This window comes from Mustela putorius, unplaced genomic scaffold (genome assembly GCF_011764305.1).
Source record: "Mustela putorius furo isolate JIRA1106 unplaced genomic scaffold, ASM1176430v1.1 tig00003863_pilon_pilon_pilon, whole genome shotgun sequence".
NCBI lineage: Eukaryota > Metazoa > Chordata > Mammalia > Carnivora > Mustelidae > Mustela > Mustela putorius.
In genome coordinates this window covers 7,153,853-7,176,269 of record NW_025422015.1, presented here as the reverse complement: position 1 = coordinate 7,176,269, position 22,417 = coordinate 7,153,853, and the positions used below count along the sequence as shown (strand labels likewise).

The 22,417-nt window shown below is 44.0% G+C and overlaps 2 protein-coding genes across 4 annotated transcripts in view; both read left to right on the top strand.

Moving 5' to 3' along the window:
• The window catches only part of SASH1 (SAM and SH3 domain containing 1), a 309,610-nt gene that overhangs the window by 223,520 nt on the left and 63,673 nt on the right, over positions 1–22,417 (top strand). For 2 of the 3 annotated variants that reach the window (XM_045066256.1, XM_045066254.1), the window contains exons 5-9: positions 8,095–8,135; positions 10,525–10,611; positions 12,930–12,983; positions 13,331–13,443; positions 21,046–21,147. In XM_045066256.1, the coding sequence (XP_044922191.1) occupies positions 8,095–8,135; positions 10,525–10,611; positions 12,930–12,983; positions 13,331–13,443; positions 21,046–21,147 (397 nt within the window). The remainder of the gene's footprint in view (positions 1–8,094; positions 8,136–10,524; positions 10,612–12,929; positions 12,984–13,330; positions 13,444–21,045; positions 21,148–22,417) is intronic. The other variant, XM_045066255.1, reaches the window with a different exon arrangement.
• Positions 13,450–15,801, top strand: LOC123387837 (actin cytoskeleton-regulatory complex protein SLA1-like). Its single transcript, XM_045066257.1, has 2 exons — positions 13,450–14,930; positions 14,982–15,801. The coding sequence occupies exons 1-2, from the start codon at positions 14,922–14,924 to the stop codon at positions 15,588–15,590; spliced, it is 618 nt and encodes a 205-aa protein (XP_044922192.1). The 5' UTR covers positions 13,450–14,921; the 3' UTR covers positions 15,591–15,801.

The window sequence follows — 22,417 nt, the reverse complement described above, 5'->3', positions numbered from 1 at the left end:
CCTGTTGTTGGAAGCTGGTTGGCCACCCCCAGGTGCTAGGGAACCAGCCCCTTCAATGTCAAGAAGCTGGAGGACCCTCTGAGACAGACTAAGAGAGACTTGGGTACACAGCCGTCCTCATCGCTAACATCTTGGTAGTAGCGCTTTGCCTGTACAAACATGTTCTAAATTCCATACAAGTCATAGTTCACGGAAACCTCGAGAAAATCTAGGCAATAGGTACTACTATCCCTGTCTTGCATAGAAGGAAACTGGAATTCACTGGGACAAGTAATTTGTTCAGAGTGACTGTTTGGTGAATGGTAGAGCTGGGCTTTGACCCCTGGAGGTTGGGCTCCAGAGCCCACACTGTGAGCCGTGGTGGTAGGCAGCTTCCTACAGGAAGAAGCCTTCCTAGCTCTAGGGAATGTCGTTCACATATGGATACCAATCATTGGCCCATCCGTCTCTACCTTGGTGTCATGTTCAGTCACTGGTGTGTGTGTGTGTGTGTGTGTGTGTGTGTGTTTAATTCTCAGAGAAATGTGGATTGCTTTTGTCTAGTGCAATTGAGAAGTAGAAGAGAAGTCCTGTATCCATCCTAGCTATTTGAGGGAAGTTGGTTCTAGAAAGAGAGAGAGATAGGCTTGATTTGCAGCAAAGATCGTGTTTAGATACCTCGAATTTCCATCTACCTAATATAATTAGCAGAGACTAAAGCCTAACAGAAACCATTTTTGCTACAAGTTGCATGCCTACGTTGACTCTCTCTCTGTATTTTTCTGAGTAAGAGACCCTTTTGAGACATTTTGTATAGAAGGAATAAGTTCATCTACAGTGATTCTGATGGCAGTTTTCAACCAGAGATGACCAAAGAGGGTGGGGCAGGAAAAAAGTTGAGAATGTCCAAACTCAAGGCTGGAAAGTATCCGACTTTGAAAGTGGCCTTTCCACACTTTCTCAGGGGGAGCATTGGATCGGTATGGGGAGAGGGCCTCTTCAAATTGGGAACAAACACTGGATGGGCTTGTCGTTTTGAGCCTGTATCCACGCATCACAGCCTTTTCTCTGGGGGAGTAAAGGTCACGCCACGGGCTGGTCCAGATCACTTCCGGGATGTCCATCCATCCTGGAAAGCTTCTCGCCATTCACCAGTTCTTCGGTGTAATCTGTGCTGCCCGCAGTGAGTTAACTTGGTGCGGTTCTTACCGTGTCAGGAGGACGGCAGGGAATAAACAGCTGGGAGAGCTCTGGCGCCGGGGAACGCGGGCGGAGAACCACCGACATCACGTCCGGTCACCACTGCGAGGAAAACGGTGGATTGTGAGAACACATGAATAGCTTGTAGGGAGTGCGGTCAAGAAGAGGAATTGGGGACGGCCATCTGAATCACTTACGGAAGTCAGTGCCAAAAAAATTAGAAGGAGGAACTGTGGCAATTTAGAAACTGCGCGAGCCCAGAATAAGGGACACAGAGGTGACCTTGTAACAAAACCCCGAAGGTACAGGCTGGGAATAGGCTGAAATGAAAGAAGAGGCCTGTATGGGGAGTGTTGTGACCAGGGGACAACATGTCACCGATGTTGTCATTGTTGTTAATAATCTTAGGATTCTAGCGACATATACCAGATTTGAGCAATAGAATTCCCTTCAATCCGAGGCAGCAAGTTTGCAAGGTAAGTTCTACTATGTGCATGAAACCCTGCACCTGTCGTCTGGGTAAAGCAAGAGAGACACATACGACACAGAGTTGACCCCGAGAGTGAGCCCCTCTAGCAGTGTGGACCCCTTGTGTCTCTCCTGTCTCATCCTCGTCCTGGCCCCATGGCTGGGGAAGGGTGGGGAGCCTTGAATTTTTATAGCTGACAGTAGATAGTCTACACAGAATTTTGCTTCATATATATTTTTATGAAATAGGGGAGATACGTTCCTATGATGAAAAAAGATCTTTGCTATTCAAAGGATAATAAGAAATATTAAATTAAGGAATTTCCTGCTTTATACAAAATGCTTTGTCACTAAGCAAAATATTTAAGGAAGGCATATCAACTTACAAGGAATAGTCAATGAAGTATAAGAAATGATGTATAAGAAATACGTCACCACATAAGAAAAAAAATCAACTACTAAAAAGCTCCTCAACCCTTTTACCTTCTCTCCGCCTCCCCCTCATAGCTCAATAGCACAGATGGCTTAGTCCTTTTCCCGCATCTTGAGGAAAACACTCCTGGCTTTGGGGACAGCCTCTGCAGGCCAGGGATGTTGCAGGAAGAGACCCAGACATGGAAAAAGCCCTGATTCAAAATTCAGCAGGAAAGAAACTAATGAAGATGTGTATTTCTGGAGATACAAGATAAAGGAAACTTAAAAATCTTTTAAGTATAGGTTTTCCAGTAATGGATAGCACATGTTCTTTTCTTAGAAATTAGGTTATAGCCATTTTTTTCTTTTTTTTCCCCTTCCTTTTGTTCTTTTTCTTTTTCTTGCTTGGTTATAATGAAGTTTCTAGACAGGCCATCAAAACAAAAACTTAAGGTCTATTTTGGGAACCACTGTATGCCGGGGCATTCACTATACTTCTCTGTTGTGCCAGGCTAAGTACATCACGGGAAGACAGAGTTGTCTTTGCCTAGAATCACCTAAGGCTCTTTGTATATAAATAGACCTGGGAAGAAAAGGGAGCCTGAGCCTAAGTCCGTGGCCTCCTTTCCTTCAGCAAGCAGACAGATCTTTCAAGAGCCGCATAACCAAATCCTGCAGTTCTCTTGAAATGCTTGGTTCTCATAAACCCAGGGGCTGTGTTCACCTTTGGGATTGAAAACCTGCTCGGTCTTCACAGGTTCTTCTGAGTATTGTTCTTCCATAATTCACCCAACAACTGGCTTCATACACATGGGACGTATTATGAATTTTTTTTATGTAAATGAGGAACAGTATGGTGAGGTGGGCGAGGCACTGGGCCCCCCCAGTGCTGGAGACATGACTTCCAAGCCCAGGGTGTCCCTGCCTGGCCCTGTGTCGTTAGCCATGTCATCACTCCCAAGCCTCAGTGGTCATCCTGTTCTGTGATGGGGATTGCCAACAAGAGTGTTTAGTTTTGTCTTTTTGTTTTAAGAGGTAGAATTCCATACAAATTTAAAGTATTTCATTCTGACCTTTGTGTTTCACCTTCTCTGTGGCTCCATGGAGATCTCTACTATGAAGCAAGGCTCAAGAGAAAAGAAAAGACAACAACCTAGAACTTTCCCTGTATGACATTTGGAGCAGCAATATAGTTTCTATAAAATCAATTTTGTATGATTTTAGCCAGAAAGGGTAAAAGCGTACTCCTGGTTTTTTTTTTCTCCCCATGACTGTTCCCCATGGCTCCTTCACCTTCTTTTCCTGACCCTGAAGATCTGATTGCCGTTGAGCCCAGTGCTCATCCCACATCTCTTCACTGTCTTTGTTCTCTTGGTCTCCTAGCTTTAAATATGCACGTGACTTCCAAATTCTGATCTCCAGTCCTGAGCGGTGCCCTTGAACTCTAGACTCGCATACCCAACTGTCCCATTAATGTCTGCACAGGGATGTTCAGGAAGCGCCTCAGACTGAGTGTGTGTAGAGTAGACCTCTTGTTTTCTTCCTCTGCTTTTTCCCTACTCAGCCTTCCATGTCAGGGCCACTGCCTGTCATGCCAGCACATCACCTAGGTCTCTCTTCACCTGTCACCTCTTCAGAGACACCTTCTCTGTCCATCCCAGCAAGAATTCTCCCCACTTCCTGACCTGCACCCCCCACCTCGCTTCTCACCCCCATCTTTTGCAACAAGAGCACCTTCAGGATCTTACCTGTCTTATTTACCTCTACATTCTCAATACCTCAAAGGATGCCAGACTCATAATGGGAGTTGGATGAATGTTTATTGAAGGAAAGAAAATGAATGAATGAGTGAGAAGAAAGGAATGAAACAGCTGAACAAAGAATTTGCTAAAGATGAGGTACGATGGAAGGAACTGGTTAAGTGCTGGGATGCTAACCCTTAAATTGTTTTGTTTTGTTTTGTTTTAATCTTATTTATAAATTCTTTATTGAATTTTCTTTGAGTTCAGGGAGTATTAAAGTTAATTTGGAGATTGAGGAAAAAGTATTTACACTTGGGGTCTAATAGTAGTAGTTATTGATGAAAAGGTACTTCTACGATTGGGTCCAGAGACTAAATGCAAAACTCAAATTATTTGATGCTTATGTAGATGTTCAAAGTGCAGCAAAAGGCTAATTACTATGTCCTTGTCAGTCCTAGTCATGGAAACCCGGGACCCTGTGCTGAAGTTCCCATCCTTTTTACCCTGTTGATAGTGAGTGTGATGGATAGAGAGGGAGGCTGACAAACCTGCTTCCAGCCCAGCCGTTCCCGGGCCTGTGGCTTCTGGCTGTAAGGTGCTCCGAGGAAGCCTCTTTGGAACTGACTCCTGAGCATTAATTTCTTCCACCAGGAGATCAGCAAATGACCCTTTCCACCTGCTGCCATCCAGATTTGGAATCTGGTTACATCATTGACTTCTGCTCCTGCCAGATGAATTTTACAATCAGTCTCAAGGAGAAAGATGGCATTTCACATCACTGCTCTGCCTGCCAGCCTGTTTGCAGGGACAGTTCACTGCGTCCAAATTAAACTTTATATGGTGTCATTTCCCCCCTTTGCAAATTGATGAGTTGGGGAGCTGCACACTTGGGAAACACTGGCTTGCTGTTCTTTGGCCAGTATCTAGATTGTGAACTTGTGAAACCTTAAAAATAAAACCCTCATTTGTCACCGCAAGATGAATAGAGGAGCTGTAGTGCCATCTGCTGGCCACCTGGGGGAAACGCAAGCATTCGTTGGTAGAAGCACCCTCTCCTAATGAAAAGATCCAAGTGCCAATCTGAGGATAAATTTTTAAATATGTGTGATAATTTGAAGAAAGTAGATACCAATTTAAAAAATTATAGGCTAGCATTTTATAGAGTAAAATGCGTTTATATTTTGTGATAACTGTGAAATAGTGAGAGCTTACCTTTGTATGCGGTGTGGGTTCTGGAATATATTTATGGTAGAAGACGTTCCCATTTGTCAGGAAGAATGAAAAAGGGGTTGGAAAATAGAGGTTGGGCTTTGAGTTCTTTAAGAATAGGATATAAACAATTTTCTGGACATTTTTTCTGGAGAAGAAGAGTCCAGCATCTGGTGGAAAGACAGCTGGGCTGCCCATGTCTAGGGAGAGCTCCCTGTTGGCCTCTAACCAGCTGATGGAAGCTTGGACCACTCCAGTAACTCTGGAGATCATGTTCCCTATAGAATTTGGATTGAATTCAATGATGGGTAAAATTCCTTACAACTCAGTAAGGGATTATTACTGTAATCAGCAAAGGACTGAAGGAAAATAACGTTTCTTTAGGCTGTTTTCTCCGTGAAAATATTTCTTTTATTTAGTTATTTTTACTTATTTTTGTGAGAGAGAGTAGGTCAGTGCATGGGAGCGTGTGGGGGACGGTAGAGGAAGCTGAAGACTCCCCACTGAGCAGGGAGCCCAATGCAGGCCTGATCCCAGGACCTTGAGATCATGAGCTGAGCGGAGGCAGACACTTAACTGACTGAGCCACCCAGGCACCCCAAAACATGTCTTTTAAGAAAAGTAAAAGTTCACATACGTATTTGTAATTTATTACATGGTTAAGTAGTTGATCAGGAGCTAGGGATATTTCATGTCTTTGGTCCTTAGCAATTAGGCCAAGAGTTTCCTTGTTCCTTAGAGTGATTTTAAAAATGACTGTACTGCTTTCTTTACTGTAAGCAGGTAAGGCAAAAGCAGGGGATGACTGTGCTGGGAGGTGGACTGGTGCACATTACTATGACTTTGAGCTCAAAATGCAACAGAATAAAATTTGAAAAAACAAAATACAGGAACGCAAACTTTAGCTCACATATTCTTCCTTTCTTTCTTTTTTAAGATGGATTGATTTTGCAGTGAGAGAGCATGGAGTGGGGAGGGCAGAGGGAGCAGGACAAGCAGTCTCCATGCCAAGCAGGGAGCCTAATGCAGGGCTCGATCTCCTGACCCTAAGATCACCACCTGCGTCGAAACCAGAAGTCAGTCCCTTAACCGACTATGCCACCTGCACACCCATATTTCTTTAGAAGGATCTTCTGCTTTAACCCCAGTCAGCTAGCCAGCTCTCTGCAGTCTGCTCCCTGCTGCCACTTTGCTGTGCCCGTACCTCTGTACCTCTGTGGCCCTGCGCACTTAAATGACCCACAGCTGCTGTTGCTTCCTTTTCCCCGTCCTCCACGCCCAGCCCTGCCCTCCCCTCCCCTTCCTCCTGCTGTTGCTTCTCCTGTGTGCCTACTTCTTTCTTCTTCGCTCTTGTTTGTCGCATCAGGAGTCCCATTTCTTTGTAATCACCCATGTACCTTACTCATGATAGCATTCAGTACATTTTTGCTGAATGAATTAAGAACGGAAGTGGCTGTTTAAGTAAGTCTATATTTAGTCGTTTTCATTTTTGCATGGCTTGCGGGGCAGAGTGGAGATCCTTGGAGCTAAACCTTGGCATAATTCAGTAACAGGGTACGTTTTCCTTACATTTTCTATGTTCACAGCTAGTGGTGATGGGAAAGAATGCCTTCGGGTCTAGCTCTTGTCCTCAGCACCCGAGATGCCTCCCCTGTTTCTTTCTGAGCAATTCCCCTCACCCCTCACGGAGAGTAGAGGTCTCTTAGATTTGTGCACGAGTCAGCAACGGTCCTCTTCTCTCAGCCTTTGGCTTGGAAGGTGTTTACAGGCCCAGCTGTTGTGCTCACCTGGCCCCCAGCAGTCAGACGGCATCGGTGGCCCTGTCTTGAAGAGAGGTGTGTTATCCCAGGTGGCTGTACGTGACAGAAAGCCCCCTCCTGCTTTCTCTGGTCACCTCAAATCGTAGAGGTCCTTTCCACCCGTAAGGTGGGCCACACACTGCCGTTTGCATGCTCTTCTGTTCCTCTGATCGCCTCAGTGTAACCCAGCTCTCGCCTCCCAGCCTCTGTCTCCCCGTGCGTTCTCCCATCAAGAATGCGTTTTTGCCACATGCCCTCCCCCTGCATCCTCCCTGGCAGGTGAACGTAGAGAAGATTCAGGTGTGAACCCCCTGAGGACCCTTGTGTTTCTGTCCGGATACAGGTTCCTTCTTCCTGATTCTCCTTATCCGCACGTGTACACCGCACTTAAAACCCTCTAGGTTCTGGATCCGCCCAGTGAAAGGCTCTGCTCCCCTCTCCTCTGACCTTGAGGAGAGAACCTGTTTGAACTTCCTTTGGTTTCTTTCCTTCCTAATTTAAGTTGGTATCTGTCTATGTGTGTTCTAGAGAAACGAGTAATTGGTTTTGGGTTGTGTTCCTGTTTCAAGTTATTTGGATCTGTCTGTATTTGTCACGGGCTGGCAGCTGCAGTAGGGGGCGTGGGGGCCATCTCTGGTGTCCAGACACGTGCTGATGGACTTGGACACATTTTTTAAAAACATGGAATTATTTGCCATCACTTAAAAATGTGGAGCTGCTTTTTTGTTTTCGTTTGTTTGTTTTTTAAAGCAGATTTCCTGGCTTCTCTTCGAACAGAGGAGGATCTAGCAAGGCAGATAGCCTGCCCACCAACCTCCTCCCTCTGGGTGGGGTGTCTCATTGCCTACCTTTCTCCTGGGGCCAACCGCCCTACTCACCGCTGGCCTGAGCAGCTGGCACTTGTGGTCCTGGGCCTGTATGTTTACTACGATCTGCTTTCTCTGTCCCACTTACACAAGAGACTTCACAGTGGCAGTAACTTAACGTGTGGCTAATAGTTCTCAGAAGTGGATCATCGGGTGATCGTCTAGTGAAATCCATTCCCTTCATTTAATAGAGGTCCTACCCCGGAGTGAGTCTGCAGTAAATGTTGACAAACGGTTCCTAAGTGTGTTTCTAGAAAGGCAGCAGCTGGCTAGATTAGGCTAGTGGTAAATACTGTATCAGAATCTCCCTGGCTCGTCTAGGTGGTGATGATGCTGGGGCGGGCCGAGATGGGAGGGTTTTCGGTCCTCGCACAAAGGTAAGGCTCCCTCGTAATCAGACATGTTTTTCTTTTCTAGGAACACTCTTCCTAAGTCGAACTCAGAAGACAGCTCTGTAGGTCAGTATTCCTTTTCTTGGTTTAACAACTTAAATTATTTTAATACTTTATAGAACATAGAAACTGTGAACACACCAAAAACCACAAAGAATGTTTGCACCCAGGAAGAAACACTGTTAAGATTTTGATACATCTCTTTCCTCTCTTTACCCCTGCCTGTATGTTTCCTTTTAAACATAATTGGTTTCATACGCTGCATATTATTTTATAATTTCTTTCAATTGAATTCCATTCAATTGAATAACATCCTGAGCATTTTCCCACGTTGATTAAATATTCTTTATGGTAAAATTTTGAAGTCCGTAAATTCCATCATATGGGATGGGCCACAATTTAAATCAACCATCTCTTGTTTGCTGAACATTTAAGTTGTCTCTAAGTTTTGCTCTCAGAGAATTGATTCTATCCGAAAAATCCTTGAGCCTATCCCTAATCATGTCCTTAGTATAAATCCTTTGATTTGGAACTTTTGAATCAAAGACTATGCACAATTAAGGTGTTAAATATTTTATATTTCCTTGATTATAAAACCCGCTCTTGATTTAGTAACATCTTTTCTGTTGGGTCAGAGCAAGTCTGGCAAGGTCATTATGATAAGAAGCATAAGTGCTCGGATCAGGTTTTGATTTGGGTTTGAATAAGGAGTCTTCTAACTCAGTGGTTAGGGCCTTGGGCAAGTCATTTGCTTCCTGAAGTGTCCACTTTCTCATCCACTAAATGGGAACAATAATACACCCTGTTTATTGCCATATTAAGTGAAACAAGCCATTAAAGAACAGGGTGCCTGGGCTTGGTAAGAACTCAGTGCATGTTAGCTGCTATTTATTTTTCAATTTGCACCTTCATTTTGGAAACATTAAAATAGAGGAAGAAGAGAGTATATCCTCCAGGAAAAGAAATACGTCATGATCCCGAATTGCTTGAGAGGAAAGCTGAATGAGTGATGGCCCTCCTTCTAATCTCACCTTCCGTGCTAGTATTTGCTGCAGCTGGAAAGCAGCAGGTGCCCTCACACTCCCCTCCGAGGTTCCGGGTACCAAGGAAATCTCCTCGCAGTGGGCGTGGGCTTCATTCCAGAGCTCCAGGGCCCATCTGCACTCACATGAGGGCCTCTGGTGTTCCCACACGGTGCCTTACAGAGCCCAGGAGCAAGCCCAGGTTGCCACGCATTTGTGCTTCATTGGCCAGCACGCCAGTCTAGACCTTGGAAACCAGCAGCCCATCTCTCCACTGGGCCGTTTCCAGTGGCTGCGTAGCAGCCAGGGACACCAAGTGGTGACAGTGACGAAGCTGTTGCTGTGCATGTGCCCCATCTGCATGAGACCTGCTCTTTCATTTCATCTTTAAACACAGAGCTAGTCTCTTCTTTTACTTGCTCTTTTCCTTTCCTTTTGCTTTTTAAAAGGCATTGTAGCTCAGCGATGATCGGAACCCTAGCAAACACTGGAGATGTCTAGCTATGGCAGTGACATAGTTTTCCCCTGCAAACAAGGGCAGCTGTCCCCAAAACAGTCCAGGGGGTGAGGGTGGGGGAGGGGGAGGAGGGAGCTCCGTTGGGAGCTGTCACAGCAGGATGGCAGTCTGCTTTTCTCGTCATTGTACCCCGGGTCAGCTGCAGATAGTAGGTCAGCAAGTGACCTGAAAGCCAGAGAGGCAGGAGCCCCCTCTCCCCACCTTGCCTACCCTGCAGCTGCGTCCCCTGCCTCCCAGCAAACTCGATGCCACAGAGTAACAGCGCAGGTCAACCCCACGGGCTCCCGGAGCCAGCTCTGAGGACTGACGGACAAGCACACCCAGGACATAATCACCCTCCTGTCTTCTTCATTAAGTCTGCAACAACAGAAATAAATCAAGGGGAGATCAACAGCAGGGATAATGACAAAACAAAGGTCACTTCTTCAAGTGTTCCATTTGTGGTTTCGTTGAAATAATTGTGGCCGAGACCCGAGGGGGAGACTCGACCACAGACAAGACAGGGCAGAATTAGACACACTAGTTAAACAACATCAAAGTGGCCTGCCTTTTTTTTTTTTTTTTTTTTTTTTTTTTTTTTTTTTTTTTTTTTTTTTTTTTTTTTTTTTTTTTAAGAATTAGACACACTAGTTAAACAACATCAAAGTGAATACACGAATGCGTGTTTTGCCTGCCTTTTTGATGTTTCTTTATTTCTTGTCTTAACCTCACTGCTCTATTACTTGCTGCTAGGAAATTTGTATTTCCTTTAAACAGCTTTTTAGGCATTTCCAAGTCTTTCATAAACCAAAAGAGAAAAACTGTCTTTTTGTGAAATCAAAGTATTCTTATAAGCTTTGAATTATAAAGAAGAGGCTACTTTTGTTATTAATGAATTTATTGCTTGTGCCTTTTTTTTCCCCTTTTCTTTTTAAAGGAAAAGGAGATTGGAAGAAGAAAAACAAGTATTTCTGGCAGAACTTTCGAAAGAACCAGAAAGGAATAATGAGACAGACTTCAAAAGGTACTGTGCCACAGCTGGCGGACAGTAGGTCCTTTTAGCTCCCAAACGTTGAAAAGCCTGTGCCCAATAATCTAACTGGAGGCGGCCAGTCAGAAACACTGGTTGCCTGGGCCCACAAAGATTCCAAGTTTTCTGACAGTCCTCTCGTGACTTTTAAGACTTCATCCCAGTGGGTTTCTCTCTCTTTTTTTTTAATCAGAGAAAACAAAATGAGGAGAGTTGGCAGGTCTTCCTTTTCATAGATCTGAGAGCAAAGACCAAATCTTTCGTTTTCTTGGTCACACCAACCTCAGGAAGATCTTTACTCGCCAAGATCTATCCTAAAAGGGTTGAGCAAGTCAGAGCGCTTGTTAGTTTTGGACCCATCCCCCGGCCCTGCCACTTGGGGCCTTTGCAATCTTCTGGACTGGAGATGCTTTTCTGCGGCAGGCCAGTGACGGGGTTGTTGCCCCTGGAAACTCTGTCCCCTGGTCTGACATCATGGGAATTTGCCCGGGCTGCTTTGTGGAGGGAGCCCTGCCCTCCTCTTGGCCGTGTCTTTGTTGTTGTTTATATAGTAAGTAAATATGTCATTCCTTTGAGGCCCAGTTATGTAATTTATGTTCCCCCCGTATTCAGAGGGAAAGTAGACACAAAGCCGCTTCTCCATCCCAGCCCAGCCGAGCAAGGTTATCGCGAGATGAACGTTCTTAGTGGCTCACCAGTGACTTTTGCGTTTAAAACATCACAGAGTCCTCCCCCGTCCAGAATGCTGTCCCAGGTGCTCAGACACGTGGAAATGAGACACGTGGACAAGGACGGCATGTATGCAGTCACACACCTGGGACCCCAGCCGCACTCACCGGGGTTATTCCGGCTGTCCTGGTTTAAGGCTGATTCTCCAACATTCCCAGTTTTTCCTTCTGCTACACACCCGAGACCACTTGCGATTCAAAGTAAACCTTGGATCCCGACGAAGTCTTATTTAGAAAGAAAGGAAGGAAAAGGAGAGAGAGAAGACAGGATGCAGGATCGAGGGAGGAAGCCAACCGTTTACTGGCTCATGTGGTTTCTTTTCAGAAACCCACCCAGCTCCCCGGCATTCCCTCCACCCTCGAAGGTGACGCACATAATAAAATGAATCAAACCAGCAGGCTTGTCTCCTAACCCAGCACACACTGTTATTCTTCCCAGACAAGTAGATGAGTGGCGAAGAGAACTTGGAACTTTCTGGGCTGATTGATGACAAAATGGAAATGAGATAGGGAAATGCAAGGGAACATAAATTCCAGGGCTGGCCCCGACTGCAGTGGTTTCCTCCGGGTCTGCAGCCAGACTCTCTTACTGGCCCTCGACACCAAGGGCACATTAGCCATGGCCAAGATCCTAGTGACATCGAAGCTGGTGAAGTCTGTATGAGAAAGAGGGGGCAGGGGAAGGATGAGGAGCTAGAAGGTGGGTTTATTCCCAGCCAGTGCATTACCGCACGCTTCCACTGACCTGTCCTTCCTGACACGCTAACCAAACACACACAAGCTGGCGTGGCTCACGTATGTCACAGGTAACGGCAATCTGTTTGCTTTGCAGGAAAGCACTTTCAAAAGGTCCTATGGGGGGATTCTCTTCGCCTCAGTAGTTCTGGCTGCCTTCAGGTTTTCATTTTGTTTTGTTTTCTTTTTAGAGGAAGCATTGGGGGAGGGAGAGAGAGAATCCCAAGTAGGCTCCATGCCCCGTGCAGAGCCTGATGTGGGGCTCGGTCTCAGGACCCTGAGATCATGACCTGAGCCAAAATCAAGAGTCGGACACTTAACTGACTGAGCCTCACAGGCGCTCCTGGCTGCCTTCAGTTCTGAGTGGGAAATTGAGTTCTTCTCACAGTTTGAATACATATTTATGACGAGACTTTCATTTTTTTAAGATTTTATTTATTTATTTGATAGAGAGGGAAAACAAGCAGAGGGAATGGGAGAGGGAGAAGCAGGTTTCCCACTGAGCAGGGAGTGCCAATGCAGGGCTCGATCCTAGGACACTGGGATCACGACCTGAGCGCAAGGCAGACGCTTAATGACTGAGCCACCCCAGGCATCTCTGACAAGACTTTCATATGTATGAATTTATAAAAACCTTCCTTCCAGTGAACCAAAATGCTCCCTACCTGTGATTTTATTTATTTGCGCCTACCCTCTTAGGAACAGTGGTCAGACAGCTTTATAGGAATCTAGGATCTCAACAGGCCACAGGTCTCATTCTGCAGCTGACTCTGTGACCTTAATGTTAGGAAAAAGGGGTCCCTCCCACTGCTCTCAAAAGGATTTTCTTCTTGTTCGTATTTGAAATAGAAGGACACAGAGGACCATCAGCCGAAGGAGCCTTGGAATGCTTGTCTGCTCTAGGTGGGTCTTTAAATCAGGTCTCTGCCCCACCTCTTACTCCAGACTTCCTGTCAGCTTTCTTCCAGAACACTTCCACTAGGCCCTCGATCACAAAGACTCCCATCATTTTGAAGGATTTGTTTCTATGGTAACATCCCTATGTTCTCAGAGCCTGTTTCTCAGTAAGATGGGCTAGTGGGCTTCCCCAGAAGTAGCCCAATGGCTCCTGTCGCTCAGCAGTAATGTGCAGTGTGGGACAATGCCCCTGAACTTTCTCCTTCTCTAGTCCTGACCAGTGACCTTTCAGGACTCAGCATTCTGTTTTATCTTCCTTTTTTCCATTCTGTCTTTTGTCTTCTAATCTCTAGGAGAAGATGTGGGCTATGTTGCAAGCGAGATAACAATGAGTGACGAGGAACGGATTCAGCTGATGATGATGGTTAAGGAGAAGATGATCACCATTGAGGAAGCACTCGCAAGGGTAAGGGTGCAGAGACTTGGTTTACATTTGTGAGAACTTGACCCGTTTATGTGGAAAAATGTTTAGGGAGTTTGGGGAGTTGCTGTAGACTGTGTCCCCCTTGCCCCAATCCATGTGTTACATTCTAATGCTCAGTGCAGCTTTATTTGAAGGTAGGGCCCGTGGAGGTGCCTAGGTTCTAAGTGGGGAGCCCTTGTGAATGGAATGAGCTTACAAAAGAGGCCCCAGAGGGCTCCCACACCAGAAGATGATGGTCTGTGAACCAGGAAGCTGGTCCTCACCCCACACTAAATCTGCCAGCTCCTTGATCTTGGACTTCCCAGCCTCCAGAACTGTGAGGAATTTCTGTTGTTTATAAGCCATCGGTTTATGGTAATTTGTTATAGCAGCTCCAGTGCACTGAAACAGGGGCCTCAAAAGTACAGGAATGTATTACTCAAAGTAGTATTTTGATACTATTTTGGTGGTCATCAAGTGCCTATGTTATCAGATGAAATACCAAATTGTATTCTATTTACTTAATACAAGCATTCCATGTTGTGAATTTTCATTTCTGTATTCAGTGACTGCACACATGAATGAATGGCAAATATTTTTGAGCTTTGGACCACTTTAATGAGGAAAATGATTCTCTGAATGCCATTATGAAATACATAAGCCTTATAAAAAGATTGACAAAAATATAATAATGATAAAAAATTATTAATAAAAACAAAGTGAAACTTAATATAGTACAACTATTGTAAACTTCCATTCTATAAGATGTAGGGCTAAATTCTGAATAATTCAAAAGTTAAGCTTTAGGCACACCTTAAAATTTTGATTACTTTTTCTTCTAAGTAAAGTCTTGTATTAGTGTTAATATATTTATTTCTAGGTATTAGTTTTAGTTTAGTGTGTCATATTTTTTTGTCTGAGCTGAATTAAGCACTGAAAGAAGCCTAACTAATCCTCAGGTACTGGCATCGCATTTATGATAGAGAGATAGCAGTTAATAAGAGATTACCTGCTTGGTTGTTGCCCAGTAAACTGACTGATGGGATCTTGGGTTTCCACTTAGAGTAGTTAGTTTGGTATTCTGTAAACAGTCATAAATTAGGCAGGTTTAGAAACAAATGAAAACTTTTAAGTTACTAAGGAATTATTGAATGAGTCATGACTTGACCATTAAGCTGAATCTTAAAGACCTGAAACCTTGAAATGGTGACAGGCACATTCGGTTTAGTTTCCTGTACCTGACTTTAAACCTCAATAGTTTAAAAAAAAAAAAAAAAGCTTTATGTATTGTTGAGACAGCCTTCGGGGGAATAAAGCACTTGAAGGGAGTGGGAGATGAACAGGGTTTAGTCAGAGGCCTGAGGGCCAAGGCCACCTCCAGATGCCCACCTGCTGGCTTCTCTTGCTCTGTCCATTTGAAGGAGTAGAGGTGATCTCGGTCCTTCGTGTCCCTGGCGGACCAAAGTAGTGCTGGACCAGAGATGGAGCAGGTGACAGGCGGTGACTTCCTGTCCTTGCTGCAGATCCACCTTCACCCCCAGGTGACAGGCGGTGACTTCCTGTCCTTGCTGCAGATCCACCTTCACCCCCAGGTGACAGGCGGTGACTTCCTGTCCTTGCTGCAGATCCACCTTCACCCCCAGGTGACAGGCGGTGACTTCCTGTCCTTGCTGCAGATCCACCTTCACCCCCAGGTGACAGGCGGTGACTTCCTGTCCTTGCTGCAGATCCACCTTCACCCCCAGGTGACAGGCGGTGACTTCCTGTCCTTGCTGCAGATCCACCTTCACCCCCAGGTGACAGGCGGTGACTTCCTGTCCTTGCTGCAGATCCACCTTCACCCCCAGGTGACAGGCGGTGACTTCCTGTCCTTGCTGCAGATCCACCTTCACCCCCAGGTGACAGGCGGTGACTTCCTGTCCTTGCTGCAGATCCACCTTCACCCCCAGGTGACAGGCGGTGACTTCCTGTCCTTGCTGCAGATCCACCTTCACCCCCAGGTGACAGGCGGTGACTTCCTGTCCTTGCTGCAGATCCACCTTCACCCCCAACCTAGTCTGCCTATTCCACCACACCTTTGGCCACCCGGCCCAGCTGTCAGGGGAGGCAAAAAGCCCACTACGAATTTTGTCTCCAGTTCCATGCCTTGAATGTGGCTTCCAGCTGAATACCTAGAAAATACATGGGAGACACACGGACCTGTATTTCGTTTTACCCTGGTAGACCCGATGCTCACTTACCTTCTGGGGAGGAATGCTACTGCACTGCTCTTTTAAGAAGGAAACATAAGGGGCTCCTGCGTGGCTCAGTGGGTTAAAGCCTCTGCCTTCGGCTCAGGTCATGATCCCAGGGTCCTGGGAAAGAAGGAAACATGAGGGTGTCTGGGTGGCTCAGTGGGCTAAAGCCTCTGCCTTCGGCTCAGGTCATGCATGATCCCAGGGTCCTGGGATTGAGCCCCGCATTGGGCTCTCTGCTCGGCAGGGAGCCTGCTTCCCCCTCTCTCTCTGCCTGCCTCTCTGTCTACTTGTGATCTCTGTCTGTCAAATAAATAAATAAAATCTTAAAAAAAAAAAAAAAAAGAAGAAGGAAACATGAAGGTCAGGATGCAGAAGATGCCTGCGGCCATCTGACTACACGTGTGGGGGAGGAGAGTAGCCTGTGATGGACCTCCTCCAGTTTTTGTGGAGCAAAAAAAAAATACGAGAAGTAGCCTTAACATAGTCACTTTTAGGCAGCTCATTTCTATAACTGAAAAGAAAGGAGTCTTTTCTAAGTTGGGGGGAAAACAATTAGTTTGAAGCGCCTTCTGAGTTGATGATTTTAACAGCTGCCCATTATTTATGTGGAAAGGAAATCAGAAGTTGACTGGATGAGAAGGTGGCACGGCTGTGTGTGGATTTGGGTAGCGGCTTCAGCAGTGCATCTTGTCTGTCTGGGGCCCGGGGTGGGGCAGGGGCTGTGGGGGCTGCGGGGGCTGCCGGGGCTGCGGGGCCGCCCTACCTAGTTTCAGGACAGAGCTCATCAAGACGTCGAGAATATTTTCTGTAAGGCAATCCAGGAACACAGATTGAAGAACAAAAGTGATGACATTTTCTAAAGTCTACTAGCTTCTGTACACAGCGATGGGGGTCCTTTGACAGCTGATGAAGTAGCGGGGAAGCCTTTTGGCCTGCTCTTGGCAGGGCGGCATACAGCCTCAGCTACTAGTGCCTGGATGGGCTGCTGCTTTGGCCAGAGACAAAACACTTCATGAAAAATGTTATTTAGAGCAGAAAACACTCTGTGGAAAGGATCTGCTGCTTTTATGACTAGCTCAGGGATCGAAATTTACTTGATGATTATACTAAAAACAAAAACAAAAACCTTAAGACTTGGACCTCCTGTAATGACCATGATGAGAATGTCCTTCAGGACCTCAGGTGTATGTTTGTCCTGCTGTCAATCAGATACTTAAAGACCCCTAAGTTTACTCCTGACAGGACAACCGACTATCAGGAGAGAAATTTGCCTGTGTGCGATTTGGAGCAGAGAGTATCCCCAGTACATCCTTGTATTGGGGAAAATTTTATCTAATGTCAAAAACAGTTTGGTCCATTATGCTTTCTTTGTGTGGATTTGATCTCATTGATGGATACTTTCCCACCTGAAAACCCGTTATTGATACAAACAGAGATTAAAATGAAAAAGGCTACAAGGAATTAATATGTGAAACACTACCATAAGCAGCAAAAAAAATAAAAAAGCATTTGAAGAGAATGAACTTTATGAAACACTTCTGTATTTCTGTATTTTCTCTGGGTGTGTAATTGAAAAAGACAGAAGCTTTAAAAAAAAACAGCTTAACTTACGATTTTTATATTTTATTAACTAGTAGTTTTATCAAGTCTATTGGTTTATCGAACATTTTCTAATAGCTTTATGATGGATATATGTGCTTTAAGGAAATCAAGCTTATTCGTAAAATAAAATTGTATGGGGGGATCTAGGTAATTGGCATAGTCTACGTAACACAATTTTAAGGAGCATACATAGCTCTTGGCAAGTAAGTTCAGGGTATTTAGATCTTGGGCTGGTTCTACAAGGTTTAGAAGGCCCAAGAGATACCTAGATGCCACTGGGTATTCATTTGTGTGGGTGATTTTTGTGGTGTAAAACTCAGTTTTAAAGCTTTGGCTAAAAGAGAACACTGTTGTTTTGGTATGACGGTGCTCAGCAGTGCTGGAGCTATGTAGTAGAAAAATATGTCCTTTGACATTTTAACTGGAAACACTGTCTCTAGGAAATTGAGGGAGATCTGTAACCATGATTTGATAATCCTATTTCCTAAAATATAATTATGAATACAAAAGACTACTCATGTTAACTTGATCTAATTCCTAAATATTATGTATTTATCCATCTGATAAATGTATGTCTGCTTCCATAAGGTCATACCTGCGTGAAAGTCCAAAATAAAATTTGTTTTGTTTTGTTTTTAAGTACTTATTTGTCACTGACTTAACTGCCACTAAGTAAGGGAAGGGGACAAGAAAGCCAGAGGGAAAAGCTGGACAGAGATGTGGTTTCAGGAGAAATCTAAGCTTACCCCAATCCCATAGGGAGTGGGGAGCTCTGGAAGGTGAATTGCATTGTAGAGTTGTCCTCCCAGAGAAGAAGAGACTTGAGGCTGATTGGGGAGGACGCGGCAGCCCTCTAGGCATCTGTGGGAAACATCTCCTCTCAACCATGGAAAGTTCCCTAGAGCAGGGTGTAAATGTGAGCCACATGCACAGTAACTGAGGAGTTGGGGAACACTGGTGTGAATGGAGTCTGGACATCTGGTATACCAGAGCGCAAGATTAGGAACTGGGAACCTATATATATGATGGTTTTCCTCGCAGCAGCTTCTGTGCATCAATCACAGAGATTTGGACAACCAGAGAGGCTCATGGAGAGAGTCCATAGGAGAACAACAAGGTGATTGTAGTTAGGTTTTTTTTTTTTTTTTTTTTTTTTTTTTTTTTAAATTAGGTCCTGTGGGTGAAAATTGGAAAGGATTTATCTCAGAGAAGAATGTAATCACCATCTCTAAGTATATGAAGGATTATTAAACAACACATCTTCAGGATGTAATGAAGAGTGTTTTGTTTTATTTTGTTTTAACCTCTATTGAGGACAAAATAAAAGGAAATGAATTTAACTTGCAGCTGGAGGGGATTCGGAGTAGATATAATACAAAAGTTCTTTTCTCGTAGAAATGGGAACATTTTAGGATCTCCTCAAACATTTCTAAAATAGCAATTATGGACTGAAGATGGCCATCCTTCTAGGAATCATGCCGTAGACTTCAAGTATGAGAAAAATATGAGACTGAAGAAAATAGGATGTGAAAGAAGCATTTCCTCTTGAGACAGACACATGCGCGCGCACACACACAGACATAGACATGCACATGCACACTTTAAAACTTCTGTTGTGTTAAAGCTAGACATTTGCTTCAGAACATCTAAGACATCAATTGTCTTTCCTCCATGAAATTATATTTAAGTCAAAACTTCTTTGGGAGCAAAGCAGAATATAAAAATGTAGTTGTAAAAGTAACTAACCAGGTTGCGTTTTTCCCCTGTAAGATGCACTTAGGATTCTTTTTAGAGATCCTGTTTTATAACTTGAAAACATAGCATTTTTAAATTAGAAAATTTAAAAACAAGGTAAATTTGGGATTTGGGTAGAGTGTGAATTTGAATCTCTCTCTGAGGAAGCCCTGATACTCTCAGACCTCAGAGTCCGTGAAGGACTGGGACAGATAGAAGAAGAAAAATATCAAATCTGTTATGATCGACTAGTTAGGAATTTGCTGTGTTTTGTTTCAATTAAAGATAAAGCTCATTTAGTGGCTTCTCGAAGTTGAGCCTAGGTGGAATATGAAAGTATGGCAGAGACTGGGAGAAAACAAATGATAACCGTGTCTTTCAGTCATGCGGGAAGAATGTAGCATTTCAGAAATCAGAAAATGTGGGGGGCGCCTGGGTGGCTCAGTGGGTTAAGCCTCTGCCTTCGGCTCAGGTCATGATCTCAGGGTCCTGGGATCGAGCCCCGCATCGGGCTCTGTGCTCAGCGGGGAGCCTGCTTCCTTCTCTGTCTCTGCCTGCCTCTCTGCCTGCTTGTGATCTCTGTCTGTCAAATAAATAAATAAAATCTTTAAAAAAAAAAAAGAAAATGTGGAAAGAAAGACCATTCTAATATATAATTTAAATATACCATGAAGATTAGAGCAATATCCATGTCCCTAAAGTACTAGAAAGATTAAAGTGCTACTCGCAAATAGCAGAAGTTCAAACCCCTGGAGCTGACGTGAGCTGTCAGCTCTCTTTTATTGGGAACCACAAGGCTGTGTTCGTCATGAGTCTTTGCTTTGGTATGGGTGCTAAGTTTTGTTGCATTATCTTACATAATTCTAGTAATAGTTCTGTGAGATAGTTTATTGTCATCCCCATTTTCCAGATAGAGGAACTGAGGCACAAAGGAGTTAAGTAATTTGCCCCAGCGTTCCAAGCTGATACTTGGTTCTGCAGCCAAGCTCTTACCCATTAATCAATACTGTCTGCCTTCCCATGTCTATCTCCTGTCACAAGTATGTGCAGCAAAGAATTTCATGGTAGCAGTGATACTTTGCAAAGTTGCCTTTTCCCTAGAGGGATGCTGTCAGCATGGTGGCTTTGCCATGTCCACGTGGCTCCAGTGGTTGAGAACAGTCCTAGCACCTTCTCCTGGGCTGTTAGGCCAGATCGTTTCTGTTTTTTGACATCTTGATTTATAGAACATGATTTCATCAGTGTGAAATTCATACCTAAAAACTGCTTTGTAATAGAATTTTGATACAGTGGTAACTTAACCGTATTGTGTTGCAGAGTTAAATTTCTATGTGTTTGATGAAAGCACGCCTAGAACCTCTCACATTTGCCATTCTAAAAGACCTTTCTGTTCGCTTAAACTTGTCAATTTCCTATAATCTTTCACTTGTCTTTCTATTTTCAGAAAGTGTAAAGGGAATTTCTAAACCCAAACTGGAGATGTCTCGGAACATACTCTAGATAGCTCATTATTTTCCTCTCCTCCACAAGGGTGCCCGATAAGGCTCATAATGTTTATTAGTTGAGAACAAGGAATTGGTAACTTGAAACAGTCAGTTGCAAGAAAAGCAAGTGATTTTAGAGAATCTGTTTCAGGCTTCCACCTCTGTTTCACCAAAATGCCCATAGTCTACCACGTTGTGTCTTTGACAAATACAGGTAATTCAGAGGCCAGGCTACAGACAATTTCTGTTTTTGAACTTACAGTTGAACTGAGAAAGATAAGTATTGAGGCTGGAGGGTCTTGGAGGGAAAATCAAGGTTCTTTTTAGAACACCAAATACAAAGAATCTGTTGTGTCTGTCAGTTTGATGTAGATGAAAAATCACAGGGCAGGGTGTACGTCTTCCTGTCAGTTCGGGGAACCTTGTCTTTGGCTGGCACTGAGTCCCCAGCAGCGGCATGAAGAAAGTGCCCAGAGCATTCTCTCTGCTGCCTGGTAGGCAGCCGTGGCCATTATTTCCATGTCAATTTTCATTTTCTTTTGTTGTAGCTCAAGGAGTATGAGGCCCAGCACCGGCAGTCAGCGGCCTTGGACCCTGCCGACTGGCCAGACGGTTCTTACCCAACATTCGATGGCTCATCAAACTGCAATGTAAGTTTACTGTTTCTGAGCAACTTGACCGCTTCTACTACAAAGTAGATTTTAGCCAACTTCTGCCTTTGAACTTCCTTCTGCCATTACCAGCTCCCACCCGGGATCTGAAAAGAAGCATCTCTTCTGACATGTTACTCAGTTTTCTTGATGGACTTATCTGCAGTCAAAATAGTGCTGTTGATTCTGTTACTTCATAATTGTGGTAAATCATATGTAATTTAAAATTTAACCTTAAAAACATTTTTATGTTCAATTAATATTCAGTTCAGTAGCATTAAGCACATTCACGTTGCTGTGGCATCGTCATAAAATACACATCCAGAACTTTCTCAGCATCCAAAACAGAAATTCCATAACCATTAACCAGTAACTCCCCTTCCATAAATTTAGGAAGCCACCATTTTACTTTCTAGCTCTATGAGATTTGACTATTCTGGGTCCTTTATATACATGGAATCATACAATATTTGTCTTCTGCATCTGGTTTATTTCATGTAGCATAAATGTTCTCAAGGTTCATCCACATTGCAGCATATGCCAGAACTTCATTCCTTTTTTAAGGATAAGTAATACTCTACCATATGGATATACCACATTTTGTTTATCCATTTGTCTGTTGATTGACACTTGGGTGTTTCTACCTTTTGGCTGTTGTAAACAATGCTACTATGAACATTAATATATGAATATCTGTTCGAGTACTTGCTTTCAGTTCTTTTCAGTATGTATCTAGGTGGAGAATTTCTAGATCACATGTTTATTATACATTTACTTTTTAAAGGAGCCACTATACAGTTGTCCAGTATGGCTGCGTCATTGTACAGCAATGTGTAAATGTTCCAGTTTTATTTTACTTCTCACCAACACTTGTAATTTCCCCCTTTTTTGTTAATAGCCATCCTAATGGGTGTAAAATGATGTCTTGTTGTGACTTTGATTTGCATTTCTCTAATGACTAATGATATATATATATATATAAAAGAAATGTCTATTCAAGTTCTTTGCTCATTCTTGAATTGGGCTGTTTTATTGTTGGCTGTTGAGTTGTAGGAGTTCTTTGTATATTCTGGCTATTAATCCCTTATCAGTTGCATGATATAAATAGTTTCTTTCATTTTAGGGTTGCCTTTTCACTTTCTTCTTTTTTTTTAAGATTTTATTTATTCGCTTGACAGACAAAGATCACAAGTAGGCAGAGAGGCAGGCAGAGAGAGAGAGGAGGAAGCAGAGTGCCCGATGCAGGGCTCGATCCCAAGGCCCTGAGATC